At 38.1% G+C, this 24,009-nt stretch overlaps 1 protein-coding gene across 1 annotated transcript in view; it reads right to left on the bottom strand.

Annotated features, from left to right (window-relative positions):
• The window catches only part of LOC132104293 (collagen alpha-1(XVI) chain-like), an 88,207-nt gene extending 64,555 nt beyond the window's left edge, over positions 1-23,652 (bottom strand). Inside the window, exons 1-5 of the mRNA XM_059509664.1 lie at positions 23,378-23,652; positions 16,554-16,647; positions 9,819-9,887; positions 8,919-9,036; positions 125-248 (exon numbers count right to left, since the gene is read on the bottom strand). Coding sequence (XP_059365647.1) covers positions 125-248; positions 8,919-9,036; positions 9,819-9,887; positions 16,554-16,629 — 387 coding nt within the window. The 5' untranslated portion in view covers positions 16,630-16,647; positions 23,378-23,652. The remainder of the gene's footprint in view (positions 1-124; positions 249-8,918; positions 9,037-9,818; positions 9,888-16,553; positions 16,648-23,377) is intronic.
• Positions 23,653-24,009: the final 357 nt, after the last annotated feature.

Genomic DNA, 24,009 nt, shown 5'->3' with positions numbered 1-24,009 from the left:
GACACTATATTACAATATAAAAAAAAGACAAGCAAATAGTATTTTATGATTTAGTATGCAGCTCTATAATTATCAGTGCCATAAGGCACATATCTATGGACTCGAGGGGAAAGTGGACACACACCTGAGGATAGCCATGTCCATCAGATATCTGGAACAGGTAAATGTGATCATTCAATAATTTCTTTTTCAGCAGCAAGGTGAAGACCAGGGTGAACTCCTCTGGAAGTCCATTAGGAAACACTTGACTGAGGAGACAAGCGTGCAGTTAGACTGCAGTACACATACAAACAAATAAACGTGGAAGAGGTGGGTTGTAGTAGTACAGAAACAGTCTGAATGGTAGCAGAAGAGGGAGTATCTCTGTAATAATGGATACAGATATAGGGATAACCCCTGACAATTTCAAAAAACAAATGCAGCTCAGCAAACCTCATCTTCATTCTCAACTTCTATCTCTCACAGTAGATAAACAGTTTGTCTGCCTCTTGGTGGGTCAAGGGCAGACAAACTCCAGGAATGTGTTTACCATCCCAAATACACACACATATACTGTAGACTCAGTACTGGAGTTTATTCACACGCAAGTCATGGAACAACGTGGAGCTGATCATAAGCACATAAACATGCATACATAAAATGCACAACAATGAGCAGGTAGCATGTTTGTTTCTAAACGCGATGACAATGATTTATAACAGAGACTTGGAATCCAAAGTAATAACAGTGAGGCTGGCCTCCTCAAGGAAAAAAATAAATAAATCAGGACTAAACACTGGCGAGAGAGAGAGAGAGAGAGAGAGAGAGAGAGTTTGCACAGGATGAAACTTGTTATGACAGGGAATAAGGTACATATCCATTTCAAATATTTCTTGTTGATATTGGTGAACAAAACTGCTCCACTGAAAGGGCCTTCATAAATAAAATATTAATGATTTTTTATTTCATTATGAGAGTTCCATATAGCGGATCTATTGAGAATAGAAATGCATGATATATTGGTAGTGTCAGGTAATAACAAGAGGCAGACAGGTGGTGAGTAGAATAGAGATTTATTAATCTTGTGCAACAGAACCGGGATGCAAAGGTGAGTTATGAAGTTGAGGATATCGTTCTCTGCGACTTAACTAAGTGGTAACCAAAGTCTCTGGTTTAGGAGCTGGAGGAAGAGTTCGGGAAGGTTCACAGAAGGAAGACGGTTGGCTGACGGCTGATGAACGGGAATGTAGACTTCTGAAGGTAAGTGGTTAGCTTTGAGGTAAGTAGCACGGGTGAGTCTGTTGTCATTGGTATTGGCGAGGCCAGACGATGACTGGTGAGTGAGAGTGGTTTATAAAGTGCGTGAGATGATGAGATGGCCAGGTGAGGGTGATTAGAATTCAGGGGAGAGTGAACGAGAGGGTGGAGCGAGTGAAGATGATGGCGTGGCTGTGACAGTACCCCCCCCCCCCCTCCCGAGGCGGCTCTTGACGACTGAGAAGAGGGACGAGTACGGCGACGAGGTCTCCCGCGACCTCTAGGTGCAGGACGGTCCGGATGGTCAGAATGGAACTGGGTGAGTAAAGTAGGATCAAGGATGTCATCTTGATGAACCCAGGAGCGCTCCTCAGGTCCATAGTCCTCCCAGTCGACCAGGTATTCCAACCGGGGACCCCGTCTCCGAGAGTCTAGGATGTTACAGACTCTGTAGATGGCCTCCTCTTCAACAGGAACGGGAGGAGGAGGTTCATCCGCCGGGGCAGGATCTGAGGAGGGAGGAGTGACAGGTTCAGTGTGAGGTTTGAGTAAGGATACATGGAATGATGGTGCAATTTTATACTCAGGAGGAAGGTTGAGACGATAGGTGACGTCATTGAGCTGCCTCTGCACAGTGAATGGTCCGATGTATCGAGGACTCAGCTTTCTGCAGGGCAGGCGGAGACGTATGTCCCGCGTCGAGAGCCATACCTTTTGCCCGGGATGGTATTGAGGGGGTTCGGTTCTACGACGGTCGGCTTGTCTCTTGTGTCTCCGCACTGCCTGCTGAAGGTGTACATGAGCTGAGTCCCATACCCTCTCGCTTTGATGGAACCAGTAGTCGACAGCAGGAACTTCAGACGGTTCACCAGACCAAGGGAAGAGAGGAGGTTGGTAACCTAGAACACATTGGAAAGGTGTGAGTCCAGTGGTGCTCTGGCGGATGGAATTCTGGGCATCTATGTCCCATAAGATGGGGTTGAGGAAGATGGCTGGAGGGAGGATAGGTTCAGAAGGGTTTTCATCAGAGGATGCTTGATGAATACGAGATAATGCGTCAGCCTTGGAGTTCTTGCTACCGATAGGTGACCCGGAAATCGAATCGGGTGAAGAAGAGTGCCCAACGGGCCTGACGAGGGTTCAACCTTCTAGCTTCTCTCAGATATTCTAGATTTCTATGGTCAGTTATGACTTCAAATTGATGATTGGCTCCCTCCAGCCAGTGTCTCCATTCTTCCAGTGCTAATTTGATAGCCAGAAGTTCCCGGTTACCGACATCATAGTTCCGCAGGGGACAGTTTCTTGGAAAAGAAGGCACATGGATGGAGTTTAGGAGGCTCACCCTGCCGCTGAGACAATACAGCACCAACTCCAGTGGATGAAGCGTCGACTTCAACGATAAATGGAAGATCGGGGTTGGGATGTATCAGTACAGGGGCAGTGGCGAACGCATCTTTGAGGTCATGGAATGCTTGGATGGCTTCAGATGACAAGGACAGAGACTTCGGCCGGTCTTTCAGAGAAGAAGTTAATGGATTACTGATGAGACTGAAACCCTTGATGAATCTTCGGTAGAAATTGGCAAATCCTAAAAACCACTGAAGTTCCTTTACCGAAGTGGGCTGAGGCCAGTTGTGAATGGTTTCCACCTTCCTCTGGTCGATTTGTACTCCGTGTTGGTCAATGATGTAGCCCAAGAACTGTACGGATGGAATATGGAACTCACACTTCTCCAGCTTCAGATACAGTTGGTGTTCTCTCAGTTTTTCTAGGACTTGGATGACATGTTTGCGGTGTTCAGAGAGGGAAGAGGAGTAGATTAGAATGTCGTCAATATATACTATGACGAACCTGTTGAGGTAGTTCCTGAAGACCTCGTTCATGTATCCCTGGAAGACTGCTGGGGCGTTGGATAGTCCGAAGGGCATGACGAGGTACTCATAATGTCCGGAGGGGGTGACGAACGTGGTTTTCCATTCATCACCCCGCTTATGCGAAAGAGGTTGTAGGCTGAACGAAGGTCTAACTTGGTGAAGATTTGAGCTCCACGCAGCTGTTCCAAGGCTGCTGGAACCAGAGGAAGGGGGTAGCTGTACTTGATGGTTTGAGAATTGAGATGTCTGTAATCGATGCACGGCCGCAAGCCTCCGTCCTTTTTACCCACGAAGAAAAAGCTTGAAGCGGCAGGGGAGGTTGAGGTCCGAATGAACTGTTGACTGAGGGCTTCCTCCACATACTCCTCCATGGCCTTCTGCTCCGGGATGGACAGAGGGTAAATGCGTCCTTTAGGTAAGGTGGCTCCAGGTAGTAGGTCGATAGCACAGTCCCATGGCCGATGAGGTGGTAGTTTGGTTGTGAGTTGCTTGCTGAATACATCCTGGAACGCCCCATACTCAGAGGGAATCACTACAGACTGTTGAGTTTCGGGACTCTCGACGGTGGTTGAACTAACTCGGAACGAGCGCTTATTCTTAGATGAAGAGGGAGGTGAAGGTTTCTTAATTGAAGACAAGCAGTTGGAAAAGCAATATTCACCCCAGCATAAGATCTCTCCGGACCTCCAGTCGATGGTGGGTTGATGTTGAACCATCCAGGGGCGTCCCAGGATGAGCTCGGCAGTTGACTCCTCCAGCACCATAAACGAGATCCTTTCAGTATGAAGACATCCAATCTGAAGAGTGATAGTTGGGGAAAAGTGACGGATCCTTCCTCGACCCAGGGGTTTGCCTTGGATGGTTTGTACTCGGAGATCTTGATGAGTTTTGAGTTTTCGAAGGTTCAGTTTTTCGAGTAGTTGAGAGGAGATGAAGTTCTCTTCGGCACCGGAGTCGAGTAGGGCTTGTGCTGAGACACAAAGACGAGGGGTTAGGAGTAAGACCAAAGTACGATTGAGAGTTTCAATTTTAGGAGGGACTTGAATGCTGCTTACCGCAGTGCGCGGGGGACGCACAGGACAGCCACTGAGAAGATGTTGATCAGAAGCGCAGTATAAGCACAGATGATTCTGAATCCTTCTTTGCCGTTCAACGGTGGAGAGATGATTGGAGGTGACTTGCATGGGCTCTGGTGCTGGAGGAGCGAGAGAAGGTGCTGGGAGCGGAGAACTGGCAGCGGCTGGTGATGTATGACCACAGGCTGTGAGACGTTGAGAGACTTGGATAGTTTTTTGGATGAGATTCTCGAGACCCATAGCGTCATCGTACACAACCACTAGTTGCCGGATTTTCGAATTTAAGCCGTGTCAAAACACTGTCATCAAAGCAGTCTCATTCCAGCCACTAGAGGCCGCCAGGGATCGGAGAGCATAGTCACATACCGAAGATGATCCTTGATGAAGATTGAAGAGCTGGTCATGAATGGAGAGTTCTTCAGCGGACACACCGAAAACCTCTTTGAAATGTTGAAGGAAGCTGGAAAGAGACTGGGTTATGGGTGAGTTAGCGTTCCATATAGACTGGGCCCATTGAAGAGCGCGGCCAGATAACAGAGATATAATGAAAGCAATACGGGCAGAGTCATTATGAAACTGATGCGGTTGCATCTCGAAATATAGAGAAACCTGAAGAAGGAAGCCGCTGCAGTTCTCCACCTCGCCTGAGTTTGTCGCTGGTCGGACCATGGGACTAGCAGAGGCAGCTACCGAAGCAGCGAGTGTTTGCGGAAGTGAAGGTGAGTGAGGATCTTGGCGTTCAGTAGCGATGACAGGAAGATTTCTTTGTATGGCTTGACTGACGGCTTGAACCAGTTCAGCGAAAGTGTCCCGCTGGGGCGGATCCTCGGTTTCTGATGCAGCTTGCATTGTGATCGGTCTGGCCTTCTGTCAGGTAATAACAAGAGGCAGACAGGTGGTGAGTAGAATAGAGATTTATTAATCTTGTGCAACAGAACCGGGATGCAAAGGTGAGTTATGAAGTTGAGGATATCGTTCTCTGCGACTTAACTGAGTGGTAACCAAAGTCTCTGGTTTAGGAGCTGGAGGAAGAGTTCGGGAAGGTTCACAGAAGGAAGACGGTTGGCTGACGGCTGATGAACGGGAATGTAGACTTCTGAAGGTAAGTGGTTAGCTTTGAGGTAAGTAGCACGGGTGAGTCTGTTGTCATTGGTATTGACAAGGCCAGACGATGACTGGTGAGAGTGGTTTATAAAGGGCGTGAGATGATGAGATGGCCAGGTGAGGGTGATTAGAATTCAGGGGAGAGTGAACGAGAGGGTGGAGCGAGTGAAGATGATGGCGTGGCTGTGACAGGTAGCAAGTAACTACGACTCAAAGAAAGTTCAGTTATTATTTTCAATGCAATTAATAGAATTACAGCCAATATTTGTAACCAATGTGTTACCCTGGACCACAAAATCAGTCTTAAGTCGCTGGGTATATTTTTAGCAATAGTCAAAAAAATATTGTATGGCTCAAAATTATCACTTTTTCTTTTATGCCAAAAATCATTAGGATATTAAGTAAAGATCATGTTCCATGAATATATGTTGTAAATTTCCTACTGTAAATATATTATAATATATTAATATATAAATTTTTGATTAGTAATATCCATTGCTAAGAATTCATTTGGACAAATTCAAAGGAGATTTTATCAGTATTTAGATTTTTTGCACCCTCAGATTTCAGATATTCATATAGTTGTTTCTTGGCCAAATATTGTCCGATCCTAACGAACCATACATCAATTAAAAGCTTGTTTATTCAGCTTTCAGATGATAGATAATATATGAATCTCAATTTTGGTAAATCTAAAAAAAAAGAGACTTAAAGGGGTACTCCGTAACAAAATGAAGATTTTGTCATTAATTACTTCATTCGTCTTCTGAACACAATTTAAGATATTTTGGAAGAAAACCTGGAGGCTTGAGACTGTCCCATAGACTGCCAAATAAATAACAGTGTCAAGGTCCAGAAAAGGTATGAAAAGTCGTTGTCACAATACTCCATCTGCCATCAGACGTGCAATCTGAGTTATATAAAGTGACGGGAACACTTTTTGTATGCAAAGAAAACAAAAATAACGACTATTCAATTATTCCTTTGTCACAGTCTCAAACCTCCAGGTTTTCATCCAAAAGATCTTAAATTGTGTTTCCCGAAAATGCTTTTACGGGTTTGGAATGACGTGGGGGTAACAAAATTTTTATTTTAGTGTGGAGTATCCTTTTAAGTGGTCTTTTTGTGGTCCAGGGTCACATAATTTTTTGTATTTTGTTGATTATTTATTTATTTATTTATTTTTAAGTGTGTGTCCTAAGACCAAATCCAAAGACCTGAGTAAACACACTCAAACCAATACACACCATCTCTCTGCCAGGTGAGGTGAAATTGAAGATAAAGGAACGCCATGTTAGACAGTTATATTACAGGCCAAGTCTAAGCTAAGAGAATGACTAACACAGAGGTAGCCAAACAATTTAAACACCATCTGCTGCTATCAAATATCAGAGACCAGCTGACAAGACTTTGCATTAAACTTTATCTCAAAGAGAATGTAGGAGACCATTTAAAGAGGAAGAACACCCCCCCCCCCCACAAACACACACAGTAAGCCAGTCATGTCGTGTGAGTTTAGATTGCAGGCTCTCGCTGTCTCTGGCCGAGATGAGATTTAGAGCAGGAGAAAAAGAGCCCAGGTTTCAAATGGGGAAAGCACCTGGGGCTCTGGAAAACCCATTCTAAGAGAGGAACTCTCTGATGATGGGGGGATTTGAGTATGTCTGTGTGTATGGTTATCTTTGCCTTTCCTTTTTTAAAGTTTCAGAAGGTCAAACTGTACAACTTCCAACCAATAGTCAACTATTTTTGCAGCTAAAGAATATAAAGGATAAAGGAATAAGAAAGCATTTTAATGAGGAAAAAATGAAATCTGACTTTGTTTACAAACTTAAGTATAACTACATTTTGGACATTGTTGTGCTATTTTCTGAATCTCACATAAGAGTTCTCAAGAGACCTCTAAACTAAACTTCTGTCTGCAAATACCTAACCGTTAAGTAACATTTCTTGTAATGCACCATCAGCACCAAGATAAGCTGCAAGCAGCTCTCTTTAAGAGGATGTCAGCCAGGGAACAGCCATCATTTCAGGACGGCAGATAAACCGCTGCTTAAGCACTATTACTGACAACAGATCACATGTCCAAACATCTGAAGACAAATCGGTAACTATTATTGAAGGGGCAAGAAGTGATCTCTATTTCCATTATAACATTATAACTGAGTTCATGTCACTCAAAACCTCTACAGACTTCAAACTCCCAGCCTTTGCCCTTTTAGACAGAATTTGTTTTTTAGGTGATGTCTGAATTACAGTTATTAACTATTGAAACTACTGACATTTCTTAACTTGAATATTATGAAATCAATTTAGCATCTTGGATCAAATTACAGTCCCACTTTATCTTCAATCACGAAAAAACTTCCTCCAAAATGTTTTCCGAGGTAGTTAATGTAAAACTTGATAATACAGTCGACAATAAATAGTAAGTGAATGTGCAGTGCCAGAGTAATTAAGTAAACATGTTGAATGCCGCGTTCGTCCAATCAATAACATTGTCAACGCAAAAATGCAGTTAAGAATGTCAGAGTTTAGGAATGTACAGTGTGAAATATCAGTGTATGAATACCCAGGCCAAACTGTTAACCCTCGGTAAAGTATATGCAGTGTGAACCGTGAAGCGAGATAACCCAGGATTTTGTTTACCTGGGTTTAAAATGAACCAGGGTTAACTATTTCAGGTGTGAAATGCCCTTATGAGATCCAAAAGTTAGCCTGTACAAAACACTCCACATAACCTTCTCAGAGGACAGTAGTCCTATCCAAATAGGGCTTTTAAAGGATGCCATTTTTGTGTGTGAATTTATGATGATGTAGTATAAACTGCAGCAGATCAAGGGCAGAGCAAGTCCAAAAAGAGTATAACAAGGTTATAGAGTCCAGCACAAGAGTGAGAGCTTCAATATTACTCGTCTAACCTATTTGGCTCAAACACACAAGTTCTCATTTCTGTTGAGTCTACATGAGAGAAGCCTAACAGGAAATTCTAACAAGAAAGCTGATGTGTAGTCTAAACCAATGCAAACTGACTTTCTCTTCCCAACATACAGTACCAGAGTGCTGAGAGGAAACAGAACCCGTTAGCTTATATCATTGTCATTTTTTCATCTACGCACAGCTCAGTAAAAGCATTGTCATAAAACGGATTGTTACTGCGGTTTGAGGTCTCACCTAAAGCACTTAAAATGATTGTTAATAAAAAATTTAACAGCATTTCTGTGTAAAAGCACAAAGCAGCGTGTAATCCGCTGAAATGTTTATTTGCAGCGAGATGAAAGTATCTTAAAGAGGAAATCAAAATCTCTCTGGTGACATTACTGCGATTGTTTCATGATCCTTGTGTAAGTGTTAGACCAAATAACAGTCAGCGGCCAGGAATTCGAGGCTTGTACTGACCTGCTAGAATACTTAGTAGTTCTGCAATTTTGTCTTATTGTACTGTACTGTATGTTTTATTGTTTTAAGATACAGAATGAACAGGCTCCAACATCTGAAAATGTAGTTATCTCTATAATTGACCCTGAAGGGTCACAGCAAATAATGGAAAATAACTCCCCCCACCTCTTAGAATCTCTCAGAAAAATAGATACTACGACAAACAAAAAAGGAAAGAAAAAAAAATTACTCTGTAGGCTGGATGAGTTGTACTTTTCCAAGGCGAAGGATGAGAGGCCCTCTCGGGTTTCGGATCTTCTTGACCTCGCTGTTCTTCAATAGGGAGAAACGTCGCGCCAGATTGAAACCTGCAGATCGGGCAATCAATCCATTTACCACCCCACAGGAGAATAAATCAGTGAGCTGCTAGTTGACATGCCTATGCTATGTATCAACTTCTGTTGTGCCAGTTTTCAATTCATGTAAGGCTAAAGAAGGGACTTTAACACATTTATATATTTCAGCTCATGAACAGAGTCTGTTCCTTAGACTTACTTTATGGGCAGTTGGGCTTTTATTAAGTGTATTAAAAGGCTTAAATGATTACAGATGACAGTGTATTCACTTAATTATGTAGAGTGAACGTCTTTCCCATTTTTTGGATTCACTATGCAAAATAATGAAGCACTTTGGTGTTTGTGTTTTGCACTCAGAGCTGAAGAAAACAGAAGCCAACACTGATAACATTAAGAAATGATTCTATAGCACAGCTTTATAATGTGATTTCTGTAGGATCATGTGACACTGAAGACTGGAGTAATGGCTTTTGAAAAGTCAGCCTTAACATCACGAATCATGAAGCCCCTAAGGGGACATGATGATGTAAAATAAAATGAGATGGAAGAAAAATGTATGCTTTAATGCTTGTGTGCTCCCTTGAGAAACTGTGTACGCTTGTAAAACTTTTGTGATGGCAATAATAGTGACCCTGGACCTCAAAACCAATCTTAAGTCGCTGGGGTATATTTTAACCAATAGCCAAAACATTTTTTTTTTATCAAAATTATTGATTTTTCCTTTATGCCAAAAATCATTAGGTGAGTAAATGATGCTGTTTCTTTAAGGGATGTCCATTAGCGGCAGTATTTACCTGTAATGTTGTGTCTGGCAGTTTGAGGAAACTTCCATTCTTCTACATGTACGGACGGGCAGCTGACACCTGTAGAAAACAGAGAAGCAGTCAAGTTGAAGCAGATCTCTGTCCTGTCACTGGTGAAAAGTTTTGCATAAAACAACTTGTACAACTGATCATGAGAAGTCCTGTCAAAACTTGGTACTGAACATGAGGTGAACAAGTTGAGGTGATCAAAGATTGTCTGAGGAGACACAGAGAACATCTAAGATATAAATGGAGCTAAAAATAACATGCTTTTGTCTGGAAGAATCACTCTCCCAATCTTACTGCCTGGTGGCAAAGACAATGACAAGAGGTCTGACACACTTTCGACTGATGGACAACATACAGTATGAAAAAGAACTAACTTTTAAAAGGTTCAGCGAAAGTACATCCTATGATATGGTACATCCTGTGGAATTCACCTGTTTGAACTTTTAGCAAGGATGTCACACATCGTTTTTGGCTCACTTGGTGCCCTGGGTGTGTGTGTGTGTATGTGTGTGTGTGTATGCATAAATATATTCAAAATATAAATCTATTTTTAAAAAAATAAACAAAGAAAATCTGATTTTGACAGCAAATGATCACCATCCATTTTCATAACTTTTTGCAGCTTGATTTAAACAACTTTTTGAACGAGATGATGCATTTAAAATAAATTATTGATGATTTTGTACATATCTTTACATGCCTTTTTTCATGATCCAAAAACACTGAAAAGTTCAGGGTAACACTTTAGAATACTGTTTCTTACTTACCACATAACTAATAAGGAATTATTGAAGAACTAACAGGTGATTATTCATAAACACTTAGCTCACTACTGTTAACTACTAAGGAAGATGTGTTAATTAATCAGTATGTAATATAATTTTATGATTATGCTAAGTATCAGTTATCTAACCAATAACTAATGTATTCTGTCATACCTCCTGAAGAACATACTATTAATTATCTACTAGTTAGGGTTCAAGAAAAATAACTATGAAGTAACTACTAATGAACAGTTTTACACAATTACATTGAATTGTGACCCTCTCATATAAATGTTATTAGCAATAGTAGTAGTAGTATGAAAATGCAATATTAATAAATGCAATAGATTTTATAGAGGTTTTGCCTATGTAGTAAATTGTTTTGTGAGTGTGTTTTGTAAGAAATCAGCTTACAATAGGAACCCCACCACGACTCCAGTGCCTTGCGATAATTTACCTTAGTTTTTATATTTTATATACAGTACTGTATGTGTGCCTCCTCAGCACATACCACATTATCATTAATTCAATTTCTGTATGTAAGGCAAAGTATGAGGAAAAGTGAAAATACAGGTATCCAATTTGTAATTAATAAAGAATTATAAAATAATTATGCAGGACTTATTTTGAACCTAAAACATTAGGCCTATTCTAAAGTGAAAATATTGGGAACCCATTAGTAATTAATAAATAATTATTAGATAATTCCTCAAGAATTACTTAGAATCTGAAACAGTATTCTAAAGTGAAAGCATAGGGAACCCATTAGTAATTAATAATTCATTATCAATTAATTTGGCAGGACTTATTTTGAACCTAAAACATTAGGCCTATTCTAAAGTGAAAATATTGGGAACCCATTAGTAATTAATAAAGAATTATCAGATAATTCCTCAAGAATTACTTAGAATCTGAAACAGTATTCTAAAGTGAAAACATAGGGAACCCATTAGTAATAAATAAAGAATTATCAGATAATTTTTCAGGACTTACAGAATTCTAAAGTGAACCTATTAGTAAATAATAATAAACTACATAATTTTGACAAAAAAAAAACTATAAAAGTAATCATAAACTTTGTAAAGTACTCTCATCTGTTTATTTCAGACGAGAACATTTCTTAATACAGCATATTTTATTCCATTTTAACATGCCCACATTTTAACTAATTTAACAAACATTTCATAATCAAAAGTTAAATATTTAGAAGCAAACAAAATCCATATTTAATTTCCATTATAGGCTAATAAGTGGGCTGTAACAAAGTTGCTACTGTAGTTTAATTTTGAAAATGAATAGGCCTACTTATAATTTTACTGGAGTAATATTTTATTTGGGTATCTGTACTTTTACTCAAGTAGTTGATTTGTGGGATACATCCTGATTATTATAGTGATTTTTTGCGTATAACTGTTCAGTAGTAGTTATTTCATAGTTATTTTTCTTGAACCTTAACTAGTAGATAATTAATAGTAGTTCTTCAGGAGGTATCACATAATATATAGTTACTGATTAGCTTACTGTTACTTAACACAATCATTAAAATTATATTACATACTGATTAGTTAACACATCTTTCTTAGTAGTTAACAGTAGTGAGTTAAGTGTTAATGAATAATCATCTGTTAGTTCTTCAATAATTCCTTATTGGTTATGTAGTAAGTAAGAAACAGTATTCTAAAGTGTTACCAAGTTCAGTTTAGGACAAGGAATTGGGGGAAAAAAAATCTTTGTGAAGAAGCATGTCAAAGGTGCATGAGACAAGAAGAGTTTTTAATCAGCATGGTTTGATTGGTTCAAAGACATCAATCAACGTGCATTAGCAAGTTACTGCTGTGTAGCGAAACTGTCACTTAGATGTTTCAGAGATCAGATGAGTATAAGAAATTCAAGCAATAATAGACAGAAGCAGCTCAGAGCCGTCTCTTTGAGCCTCTAGTGGCAGAGGAGAGCTGGTGATGGCTTTTCTAACTCATATTCTTCCCTTGTCAAGTTACAAAGAGCTCTTTTAAAATCTACAACACTTGAATCTCTCCACAGCTAACTAAGCGGATACAATTAGGGAGGAAATGACTTCAACAAAAACTTCTCTGACAGTTAAAGGATTCATTTTGAATTGTTCTCGCATTTTCACTTTTTGAAATCAGACAGACACGGCTAAATCCCTTTTCTTCCCGGTTCTACAAAGCCCCACTGCTTTCACATGGCAAAAAGGTGGAATTAAGATGTGGAGATGTCAGGGAGAAGATAGGAAAGTTGGAGGCGACTCTCGCTCTCCAGGCAGTGATGGAAAGTTGAATACAAGGCGAGGAGAGGTGCATTTCAGATACATGGAGAACAGACACATCATCAAGCAATGCAGACAGTGCTAGAGTTTGAAGTGGAGTGAAGATTTCTGGGGTTTAGGATTTCATAGGTTAAGATTCAGCATTCTTTTAATTTAGAGATGCGTACCTGTACAGGCTGCTTCACCTGAGCCTGTTAGAGGGAAAAGGGACTTTTTTTATAAGACACTAAGAAAAGAAGTTGGAAGAAAAGACGGAGAAAAAAATGTCTCCTCATTAACATTATCTCAAAAGTTCACAAATGTGAAACACTACATCTTACTCTTGTTCAGAATCACTCACGCAGCCTCTGCCCTATTTGTCCCTGATTGCATATTGCTCATTGTATATTTTTAGGTCTCAGAGTTGGCCTGGAGAAACTCATTAAGGAGAAAGTCAATTGTGGATTTGAACAGCTGGGGGTGAGAAAACTCATCCTAGAGATCTGACATCAACCCAGTGAAACACAAACCCAGGGAAATCGGAGGTGGGTTCAGGGGTTTAGTTTGTTAGCTTGTTCAATCATGCATCACTTTTAAACACAAATTTACATGGTGATGAAATGGCATATGGTGCAATCAGAACAGAAATGCACAAGAAAGAAGTCATAAAAAAGTCACATAAAAATGTCTGAATAATATATTTCTGAACATGCATAAGGTAAGCACTTAGAATTCATTTTGATTTCATTTAGACATTAACAATGACCAAATGTGGTTTGATATAAGTCATCAATTAAATCTCATTCTTAACTGACTGTGGAATGTCTGAAGAGGTTTAGCCATAGCAGTATAATCATACTATTAAACTGTGGTGTAATGCAACAAAGTAAAAATACTTTTTTTACGGTGCTTAAGTATTTTTGGGAGTATCTGTACTGTACTTTTTATATTTCAGCCAACTTTTACTTTTACTCCACTACATTTCCTAATTAAAATGTATACTTTCACTCCACTACATTTCCTAATTAAAATTTATACTTTTAATCCGATACATTTCCCCTTAGTATATTCGTTACTTACTACAAAATAGTCAGAAGAACACAGGCTGCAGGAAAGCTGGTTTGACGAATCAGTGGTCTAGCATTTGCAAGTTAGACTCATATAAATACCTTTGCTCATGTGCAAACAAGTGCACGCACAACCGTGAATTATTAATTTCTCACTCAAGTCGAGTCAGGGGTGTGAGATACAGCATGATCTGTGATAATAAGGTAATTGCTGTTGTAATAATGTGCAATCTGATGTTATCAAGTAGGCTATCACCATAAAATTCTAGGCATTCTAAATTGTAGATGGCAAAAATGCTTCTATATGCTTTTATATTTATATAATTTCATTTAGGTCTAGTTAACTTAATCTATATCACACAAAGAGTACCGTTTTTCTGCAGATGCGTGAACATATTAAATAATCATTTTATTACAAGTTCAGTAAAGCAATAAATGACTTACATTTTAGACATAATATTGCTTGTTTTTGCTCAATTTTGCTAACAAAAAATAGTTTTAAACAGATCACAACACTGTTTCGCGTCTCTGAGAAATGGGCAGTGTTCATTTATTGAATGAATCAGCTTTTGAACAAATCGGTTAAATAAATGATTCAGTGATTCACTCATTAACACAGTCAAATGCTTTGTATCTGAATGAATCAGCCATTTGAATGAATCAATTGAATCTCAATAACTCACCCATTAACATTCACTTGCTGTCTGCTTGCAGTTTTAATTTCACATTTTGACTATTTTTTTTTCATGTTTTAAATCATTTCAAATATCAGTATTCAACGTTTTATGTCAAAAACAAATATTTGGCCTATTTATACATATGTGTCTGCAGTTTGTGTCCCCTCTGAGATACATAAACTGTGTAAATACATGCTATTTCAGATGCATATTCTATAAAGACACTAAGTGCTTCTTATTCTTACCCAAAAAATGCAAAATGGAAGAAACAGTTAAAACTGAACACAATCTTGCTACTCAAGCTGTGTATGAACATATATTTATTTATTTGCTTCTTTTCCATTTTGCATTTACTTGTACTTTTACTTCCAATACTTAAGTACATTTAAGATTTTAAAAAATACTTTTTGTACTTAAGAACATTAATTATCACATACTTTAAGACTTCTACTAAAGTAATATTCTAAACGGTGACTTTAACTTCTACCAAAGTCATTTTCTGGTACGATATCTGTACTTTTACTTGAGTATGACTTTCACGTACTTTATACACCATTGCTATTAAACTATGCAATATTTTTGTTATAAGAAGTACTAATGGGAACAGGGTTTATATGCACACATTTCAGAAGAAGAGTGGCTACATTCAGTCAGACTTGCATTATTATAATAAGATAAAACAACATCATTATATAAAATAATAAAAGACTGGATGTGTTGACATTTCTCATTTCTGCTTCAAACCCCTCAGAGACCCAGCTTGAGAAGAGTCTAACAAGCAAGGGCGCAAAAAACAACATGCTCTAAGAGTATAAAGTGATGAATGATAGAGGACGAGTCCTTGCAAAGCCTCTAAACAAGCAGAGCTTCACACGCTTCCCAAAATTAATAGTCTTTTATGAAGCCATTATCCAGTAGTTCCAGTATGATGGCCTTCAAAACATCTGAAACTTCTTTAAAAAGAACCTAATTACAATAAGACTACAAAAATGTCATCAATGCCTTACTGCAATACTGTCGGGACCCCCCTTACTACTTATTCAGTTCTGCTTCATAAGAAATTTAATGGGGAAAAATGGAAAGGTATCAAATTTCCATAACCATATTGCTGGGATACTGCCCTGACTAGAGAACAAGGCATGGTATCACTTTTTAAAAGCTGAGCCATTTCCCACAGTTTCTTTGTTCTTTTAGGATTTGTATCCTCCCTTTTTATTTTAAGTATTACCAGACCTTATATAAAAGTACACCATCTGAAAGGAAATTGTAAGAAAAGAAGCAATGATTACTTTGAGTTAACTTAAATTTGGCTAATCTTCTATGTACAGATCCTATACGTTTCTGGACATAGCAGTATATGTATTCTCAGAAGGCTTCACGAAAGAGTGAATTCAGTTAACCAATGATATGTAGTCAGCATTCATATTCTTTTGGAAGTGAATCTCTGGTTTACAAACCAATCAGAATTCTTTGTCCATGAATCAATCTGGTTCTCGAATTTCAACAGATTCACTGATCCATTCATAGTGGTTCTCAAGTTCAGTGGACAACCACTTTAATATCTGTCTATTTCTAAAAAACAAACTATGGTTTGATTTGGGAAGACATGGAATATAGTTCACAAGCTGTTTAAAACACTTTCATTGTGCTTTTGAAGTGTCAGTCTCCATGGGGACCAACGATAAGGGCCAGAACGTTTCTTCAAAATCTTTAATTTTATATTCCATAGATGGGAAAGAAAAAAAAATAGCTATGGGTTTAGAATGACATTAGGATGAGTAAATGATGACACAATTTTCATTTTTGGCTGAACAACCCATTTAACTATTCCTTAAAAATGTACAATGTTATGGTGGCAGTAGTATGAATAAAACATACAGAATCTTAGCTGTTTGAGCTAGCCTTTGACAACGTCATCCTTTGATTTGGAGAAAAGGCCTTACCTTCAGCTGATGCCAGTCGACCCCCGTGACCCAAGCAGATGGTGAGAAGCACTAGAGAGGAGCAGATGACCCTCATGACTCCCTCCTTCAGCTCCTAGCCATGATTAAAAAGAAAAGGTGAACAGGTGAGAAGGAAATTACTTAATCAGACAGAGACAATCGTTAATAATCAGGAAAACAGGTGTGTTAAGAAATATATTTAATTTCATATTTAATACGATACGTCTGCAATAAAAAAGCTTCTTAATAATTGCTGGAAAGTATAAGGAAGCATGTGGGAGCAGTCATAATCAATACAGCAGTTAAAAGACAGGTTAATAATTGTGCCTATTAGGTTGGATGGGTGCTTTTTTCGAGTATAAATTGTGCTAATGAGCTAAAGAATTTTCAATAAAGCTTTGTAACCCATGACGCTTGACGATTATTATTACTGTGTCCATCTGTCCCTCTCAGTGAAAGTGTCATCTCTCAAATACACAGCAAACCAACGGTTTAGCACAATGAATGCTGAATATATGTTGTATATTGCCTGCATTATTTATATGTGTGTGTGTGTGTGTGTGTGTGTGTGTGTGTGTGTGTGTGTGTGTGTGTGTGTGTGTGAAAAATAAGCCATTATCCACTATAAATGTTTCAAACTGTGCATGAACTGTTTCATGTTTAATTCTTTCAAGTGGCATCCACTTTTCATATTGGAAATAAAAACGGTTCATTTGCATTTTTAATAACATTTTTTTGTAAAAATCAAATAATTGAGTCAAGAGAGACACGTTAAAACATTCATCTGATATTAAAAGAAGAACATACTGCATTGTGGGATACAGCATACATCAATTCATCCAAGTATTTTATGCACAAGAAAATCTGCATGTTATGCAGAGTACACTACATAAGCTTGGGGCTTTGAAAGATTTTTAAAATGTTTTTTAAATGGGTTTTGGATGCTCTCCAAGCACGCATTTATTTGATTAGAAATACAGTAAAGCAGTAATATTGTGTATTATTGTTACAATTTAAATTAACTATTTTCTGTTGTAATATTTACTTACTAACCCCAAATGTGATCAATCTTATTAATGGTAGTGTACATTACAGACTAGAGCAGATACAGTAATATCACACAGGATAACAAAATAGCTGACACAGGATTCTAAAAACAAACAAACAAAAAAATTAATAGAAGAAATAAAATAAAAAAATGAAATAAACCATGAAATAAAAGAGCCTTTAACATTTGACTGCTTGCAACAAAGAAATGCAACCAAATGTCTCAGATATAGTTATATGTGTTCACAGAGAAACAACCCCACCTCACTCCCGTTTCCAGACATGCTGCTCGCTTCAAAGTGACCCTCACTGGCATGTCTGAACACAAACCTGTCAGGGTGATGCATTAGTCAGAAAGCTCTAGGGTGGAAGGTCTTCTCTCAGTACTTTTATGGCTTTCTTATAAATGTCAACCCTTCAGTGATGTCTGTGTAGGCAACACCTAATCTGCATCCTCCGACTGAGGTCACACCACCTGCAGGCTCTGTACCAGTTAAGACACAAAAAGGGAAGGTGTCCTGTGAAATAACACCACCCCAGAGTATACGCTATCACTGAAAGATGAGAAACGTTCTACCTTCTCTCACTGGCCGTCCACACATCTGTTTGAATCATTCCAATTCACTTATTTACAAAGCTCTAGCTTGCTTCTCACTGGAAAATCACCTGTGTTCTTGTAAACAAGACAGCATCTATTTCAGGTGAGCGAGGCGGAGAAACTCCATTACCTGTATTCAATGACTCTGGGCAATTTCTCATTACCATTCGCTTCCACGCACAGAAAAACGAATGGAAATTAAAGCTTGTGCTTGTTTTGTTCCCTTTTCACTTTGTTTGCCGTGCAGCGAGAACAGCTGGACCACGCAGATAAAGGAAAGAGTCTCCCTTGCGTTCTGTCTTGGCTCAGTGCCCGGCAATCTGAAGTGAATGTCTATAGTCGAAATGACAAAAGCACTAGTTAGGGAATCAAGTATGTGGGTTACAAATGCAGCAGAGCGACAACTCACAGACTTTCAATGAAAGATTGATAGTTACAATCAATCTATGCTTGGGAAAACAGTCATTCAGGGCCGTCTAATAGAACGGCTTAAAGCAAATGTGTGCATTTTTAATAAACAAGTGCTTTAATTAGCTATTGTTAAAATGTCTACAGTCATTTTGTTTTGCAGACCGCTGACAGGAAGGAGGCTGTCAAGGAGGTGTGTAGTGTGTTGTTTTCATGTCAGAGTCTGAGAGCTCAGGGAAAGAGGGAGCGTTAAACTCTCTCTCTCTCTCTCTCTCTCTCTCTCTCTCTATCTCTCTCTCTATAGAGCAGTGTGAACAAGCAACAAGCAGCATTTCTATGCCTATTTTATGTATATAGTGCTGTCAGTTAGTCGCTGGTTTATAAACACCTCTTAAAATCACTATTTTGGGAATGCAGTGTGCTAAAAAGGTCATTGGTGTGTTGGCCAATGATATGACATAATAAACAACCTAAAAAGTTAAATATAAAGTCTGTTGAACCTGGTGCATTAACCCATTTCTTCAGAAAGCACAGATCATTTAGTAACAGGAACCTGCAAGCTAGAGAGACACATCAAACACAAACAGAGAGCAATCTAGAGAGATTTATAATGAGGTCTGTGGCATTTGTAATCATGTATGCGGCACTGTTTAACCTTCAATTACAGCTGTTTTGCAATCATTCTCTTCCAAAGGAGCATTTATCTTTTTTTTATTTTCTTCTCACTCAAGTCAGAGTCTGGAACTGGTTTGCTTGAAAGCTAGGTTTATCAAACTGAACCTAATTATTGATGGGTATGTGTGGTAAATCTTGCAAATGGGAACAGTTTGTGTCTACAAGTTATGATGCAAATGTCTCTTCACCTTGTGGGTGTCCCTGCATTAGCAGCAGATGTTTTTATTATCAGATAGAACATGCATTTTTCCCACTCCCACAGGCTGATTATTATTATTATTATTATTATTATTATTATTATTATTATTATTATTATTATTATTATTATTATTATTATTTTAATCCCTGTGTATACCGTAGCATGTGCTAAAAAGGATTAGAAAGAGATTATGAATTAACTATGGTCTGTATTAAATTTAAAAGTACCTTGCCAGGGGGTTGTATAAAAGAACTGCCCTTTAAATGACACTTTGAAAGTTAACTGACAAGCAAAAATTACAATGTCTAAATCAAATAAATAAATAAATCAGAAAAAGTGTTTGCACAGCTGCACAGTACAGATGCGTCCCCTCCTCCTCATTGACAGCATCACAGGGATGTGATCATATTCCAAATGTCATTGTGACATGCACACAGCAGTCCAGATGCGCGAGTGGAAAGAGCAGCGCGCATTCTGTCTCAGACAACTTTTATTTTATATACCACTTTAAACAACATTGCAACATTGCGTTGGGTGCTTGAGCACCTGCCCCTTGGTGCTCAAAGTGCCCTTTTGTCAAAGCAAATTTTCCTCAAATTTTTTGTAATAACATGCCCTTTTGTGAATGCCTGCCCATACCCAATCTAAATATTAGTAAAATTTATTAATAATAATTTAGCCGTAAATAAAATGACCCACATTATGACCTTTCACCTGACGACGACGACCTCCTCCGAGCGGGACGATTCCTCTCAAGCTGCACACGCATTTTTTAATTACTAGAGGATATTATTAACACCGCCGCAGCTGGAAAGTGGTGTTTCATTCTCAGCGAAGTGATTTTGATGTTTATTTACTTATTATTATTTTACAAGAACGATGTGATGTGAGAACATGCAGATATGTTGTTTATATTGCTGTGTGTAGTCTGTAGTGTGCTGTAACATTAACATGCTGTTTGAGGGAGAAAAGTTACACAGGCATCTGGTCTTTTTTATGTTATTTGACTAAACTAGTATTATATTACAGTATTTATTTATTTTTTAAAACATAGAGTGCCTTAAAAATAATTATCACAACACTGGTAAGGATTATTCAGATTTTCTCATTCTCTGAATTATCATTATAAAAATAAAAACAATTAAGAAATGAATTAAAATATAATTATATTTAAATGTGACACAAATATATATATATAACTTCAAGTTTAAACTTGAACTCTGAGTTGACTTACCCTGAGATGGGAAACTCTGAGTTTTCGGTTACAGAACAGCTGAAATGAGTTGGTTTAATCAACTCTAAATTGACTGACTCTGAGTTAAGCGCATGCACCACTACTATAAAAAGTCAGTATCAATGGAGCGCCGATATTACGATTCACCATGGCAACAGCTCCCACCAAAAATCCATCTGCATACTTCAGACTCGATACAAATGTAATTCTTGTCAGTGTTATAATATCACAGGTGAAAACTGGCAGAACATTAGATTCATGAATTAATAGCTAATCATTTTATGGTATCTCATGGGAAAAGATAATCATATTAATAATAATATTAAGTGTATTTTTCTTATTTTACAAATGATCTGCCAATAGAGTAAGAAAAATACGGCAGTGGCTATTTACACTAAGTGGAATTAACATACTTTATTAGCGATAGATCCTATTTACAGTAGGCTAAGTGCAAGTAGCTCTAGATGCTATTTATAGAAAAAAATGTACAGTGAAAATCTAGATGCTAGTTATACTTTATACTGGCAGATACATTTGCACCTCAGTATTGTTATACATTAACAGGATGTAATAATTACAATTATAAATAGTTGTATCATTATAAAACACTCGTTAGGCACTTTACTTCCACTTTTAGAACATTTTGTTCATTTTTATTGAAAATTAAATTCTAATGTGACATGTGATGGGAAAAGTGAGAAGAATGAGCTCGACAAAAGCCTGACTCTAAGCCAATCAATCGCGTTACAAGCTAGTTTCCGTGCCAAAAACATTACTGCCTTGTGCCTACACCACTGAAGCCGTTATTCACATGTGTCATATTTAACCTTATGTGTCGCTGGAGGGCGGAGCTACAGTAGATTTGCACTTAGTAATAGACACTCAGAATAATCTCGTTTCCATTTGCATTAAGATTATTTTTATTACCACACTGGCATATAATTTTTCTTAAGTAAAATGCACTTAATTTAGATCCCCCCCCCCCCCCCCAGGAAACAAGACAAAATTTCTTATATCATTTTCTTATATAGAAAATCAATCTTTATTTTATAATTTTTTTTTTATATTTATACTTGGGCAAAAAAAGAAGAAAATAAAAACAGTTAGTAAGAAGAGCATTTTTCCAGCGTGCATTAATGAAGTGTTCAAAAAGGGGGAGGAGAACGAAATAAACTCTGGGTTTATCGAAGAAAACCTGCTCCCAACCAGGTTAGGTTCATAGAGTAAGTTACCATGGTAACTAACTCTGAGTGTAAGTTACCTCTCTTTCAGAAACGGGTTTGGCAAACCTCCCATTCTGAAACAGAAAACCTAGAGTTTCCCTCATTTCAGGGTAAACATACTCAGAGTTTTCACTTAACCTCCTTTGTAAAAACGGGCCCCAGATGAGGAGATGGAGACAGAGGAAGAAAAAGAGGGAAATGTAGAGGCACAGGTGACAGAAAGGGAGCAGGGAACAGCAAGCCAGGAGACAGAGGCTGGTGAGAAAGAGGAAAATGTAGAGGCACAAGTGTTTTCTATAGTTTTTACTATAACAGCTGTTCTTAATAATTCTGTAGAACAGAGAAGAAAAAGCCATCATGTTGGGACAACTTAAGACATTTCAGTTTCTGATCCCAGAGCTATTATTAGGTGGAAAGAAAATATTTTTTTACATTTTAAACTTAAAATTGTCTTTTGTATTTTTTCTTTTTCAAAACTGCATCAGAGCATTTGCTGCCGTATCAATACATAATCATCCATATCGATACGCGAATCAGCAAGGAATGCATCACAATATATTGCTGAATTGATATTTTGAACAGTGGCATTTAAAGCCTTGTTCCATGTGCCCCTTTTATACTTTGAGCACCTGCCCCTCCAAAGGTCTCTGCACGGCCCTGCCTGGCCTCCACAGTCACTGGACCTGAACCCAATCGACATTGTTTAGGGGTGAGCTGGACCGCAGACTGAAGGCAAAAGGGCCAACAAGTGCTAAGCATCTCTCGGGGAACTCCTTCAAGACTGTTGGAAGACCATTTCAGGTGACTACCTCTTGAAGCTCATCAAGAGAATGCCAAGAGTGTGCAAAGCAGTAATTAAAGCAAAAGGTGGCTACTTTGAAGAACCTAGAATATGACATATTTTCAGTTGTTTCACACTTTTTTGTTATGTATATAATTCCATATATAATTCCACATGTGTTAATTCATAGTTTTGATGTCTTCAGTGTGAATCTACAATTTTCATACTCATGAAAATAAAGAAAACTCTTTGAATGAGAAGGTGTGTCCAAACTTTTGGTCTGTACTGTATATATATATTTATATTTATATATAAGTAAATGCAAATGTAATGTACGGTACTTGAAACTTTACTGAAATACGGTGTGAACAGCACACCTGAATGATGAAGGAAATTAATTAAATTGATCTGATCTGATAAAGAACGAAACTTTTTTATCATTTGCATTCCGACAAAGCATTAAACGCAGCCTTATAGCCTATGCATACAGTACATTGATTAATTATATGCAAATTGACTGGAATAGGCCGCAAATGTCCTATTTCAATAAATAACAACTAATGAAATTCTAATCTAGCCTATATATCCAGGGAGCTTGCAAGGATCCTCAACGCCATAAAGATTCCCGATATGTCTGAGTCAAAAACACATCATTTTACCTTCTGTGATTGTTAATCCAATGAATTATGGCAACATTAATCCACAGAAAACTGCTTTTATTGTAATCCAGTTTGCTAAAAGAGCTTCCAAGAGTCCTCTCTAGTCTGGATAAAGTTTTTGCCTGAGAGTTCTCCTTCTCCAACTCCTTTCTCCCCTCCCCTCAGAGTTGTTTTAATAAACTTTCCCTTCTCTTTTTTTCCTTGACGGGAGAATCTCCAGGACACGCTTGATGACATCATCAGCTTCTGAAACGAGCTGTAGGCTTTTCTTTTCGCTGCCGCCTCCCACAAGTCCTGCTTTGCTTGATTCCTCCTGTTCAACTACGATTGCACGACTGAGGAACTTATCTGAGGTCACGCTAATGCAGACATCTGTGACTGAATAGCAAAATCAAAATAATACTGCCACAGTTTTGATGGTAAGCATGTGGTTAAACAGCAATGGGTCGACTGGTGCTTGTTTTATTGTTTCGACTTTGGCGGTAAAACTATGGATCGAATTATCATTTCCTATAACATTTTAAATATCTTACCCTTAAAATAAATCACAATGATAATAATAACTTCCCTCCAAGAACATTACAAACATCCAAATACTGTATAAAAATAAATAAATAAATAAATAAATAAAC

This window comes from Carassius carassius, chromosome 25, assembly GCF_963082965.1.
Source record: "Carassius carassius chromosome 25, fCarCar2.1, whole genome shotgun sequence".
NCBI lineage: Eukaryota > Metazoa > Chordata > Actinopteri > Cypriniformes > Cyprinidae > Carassius > Carassius carassius.
Note: the sequence above shows the minus strand (reverse complement) of the source record. Positions and strands in the feature narration are given on the sequence as shown.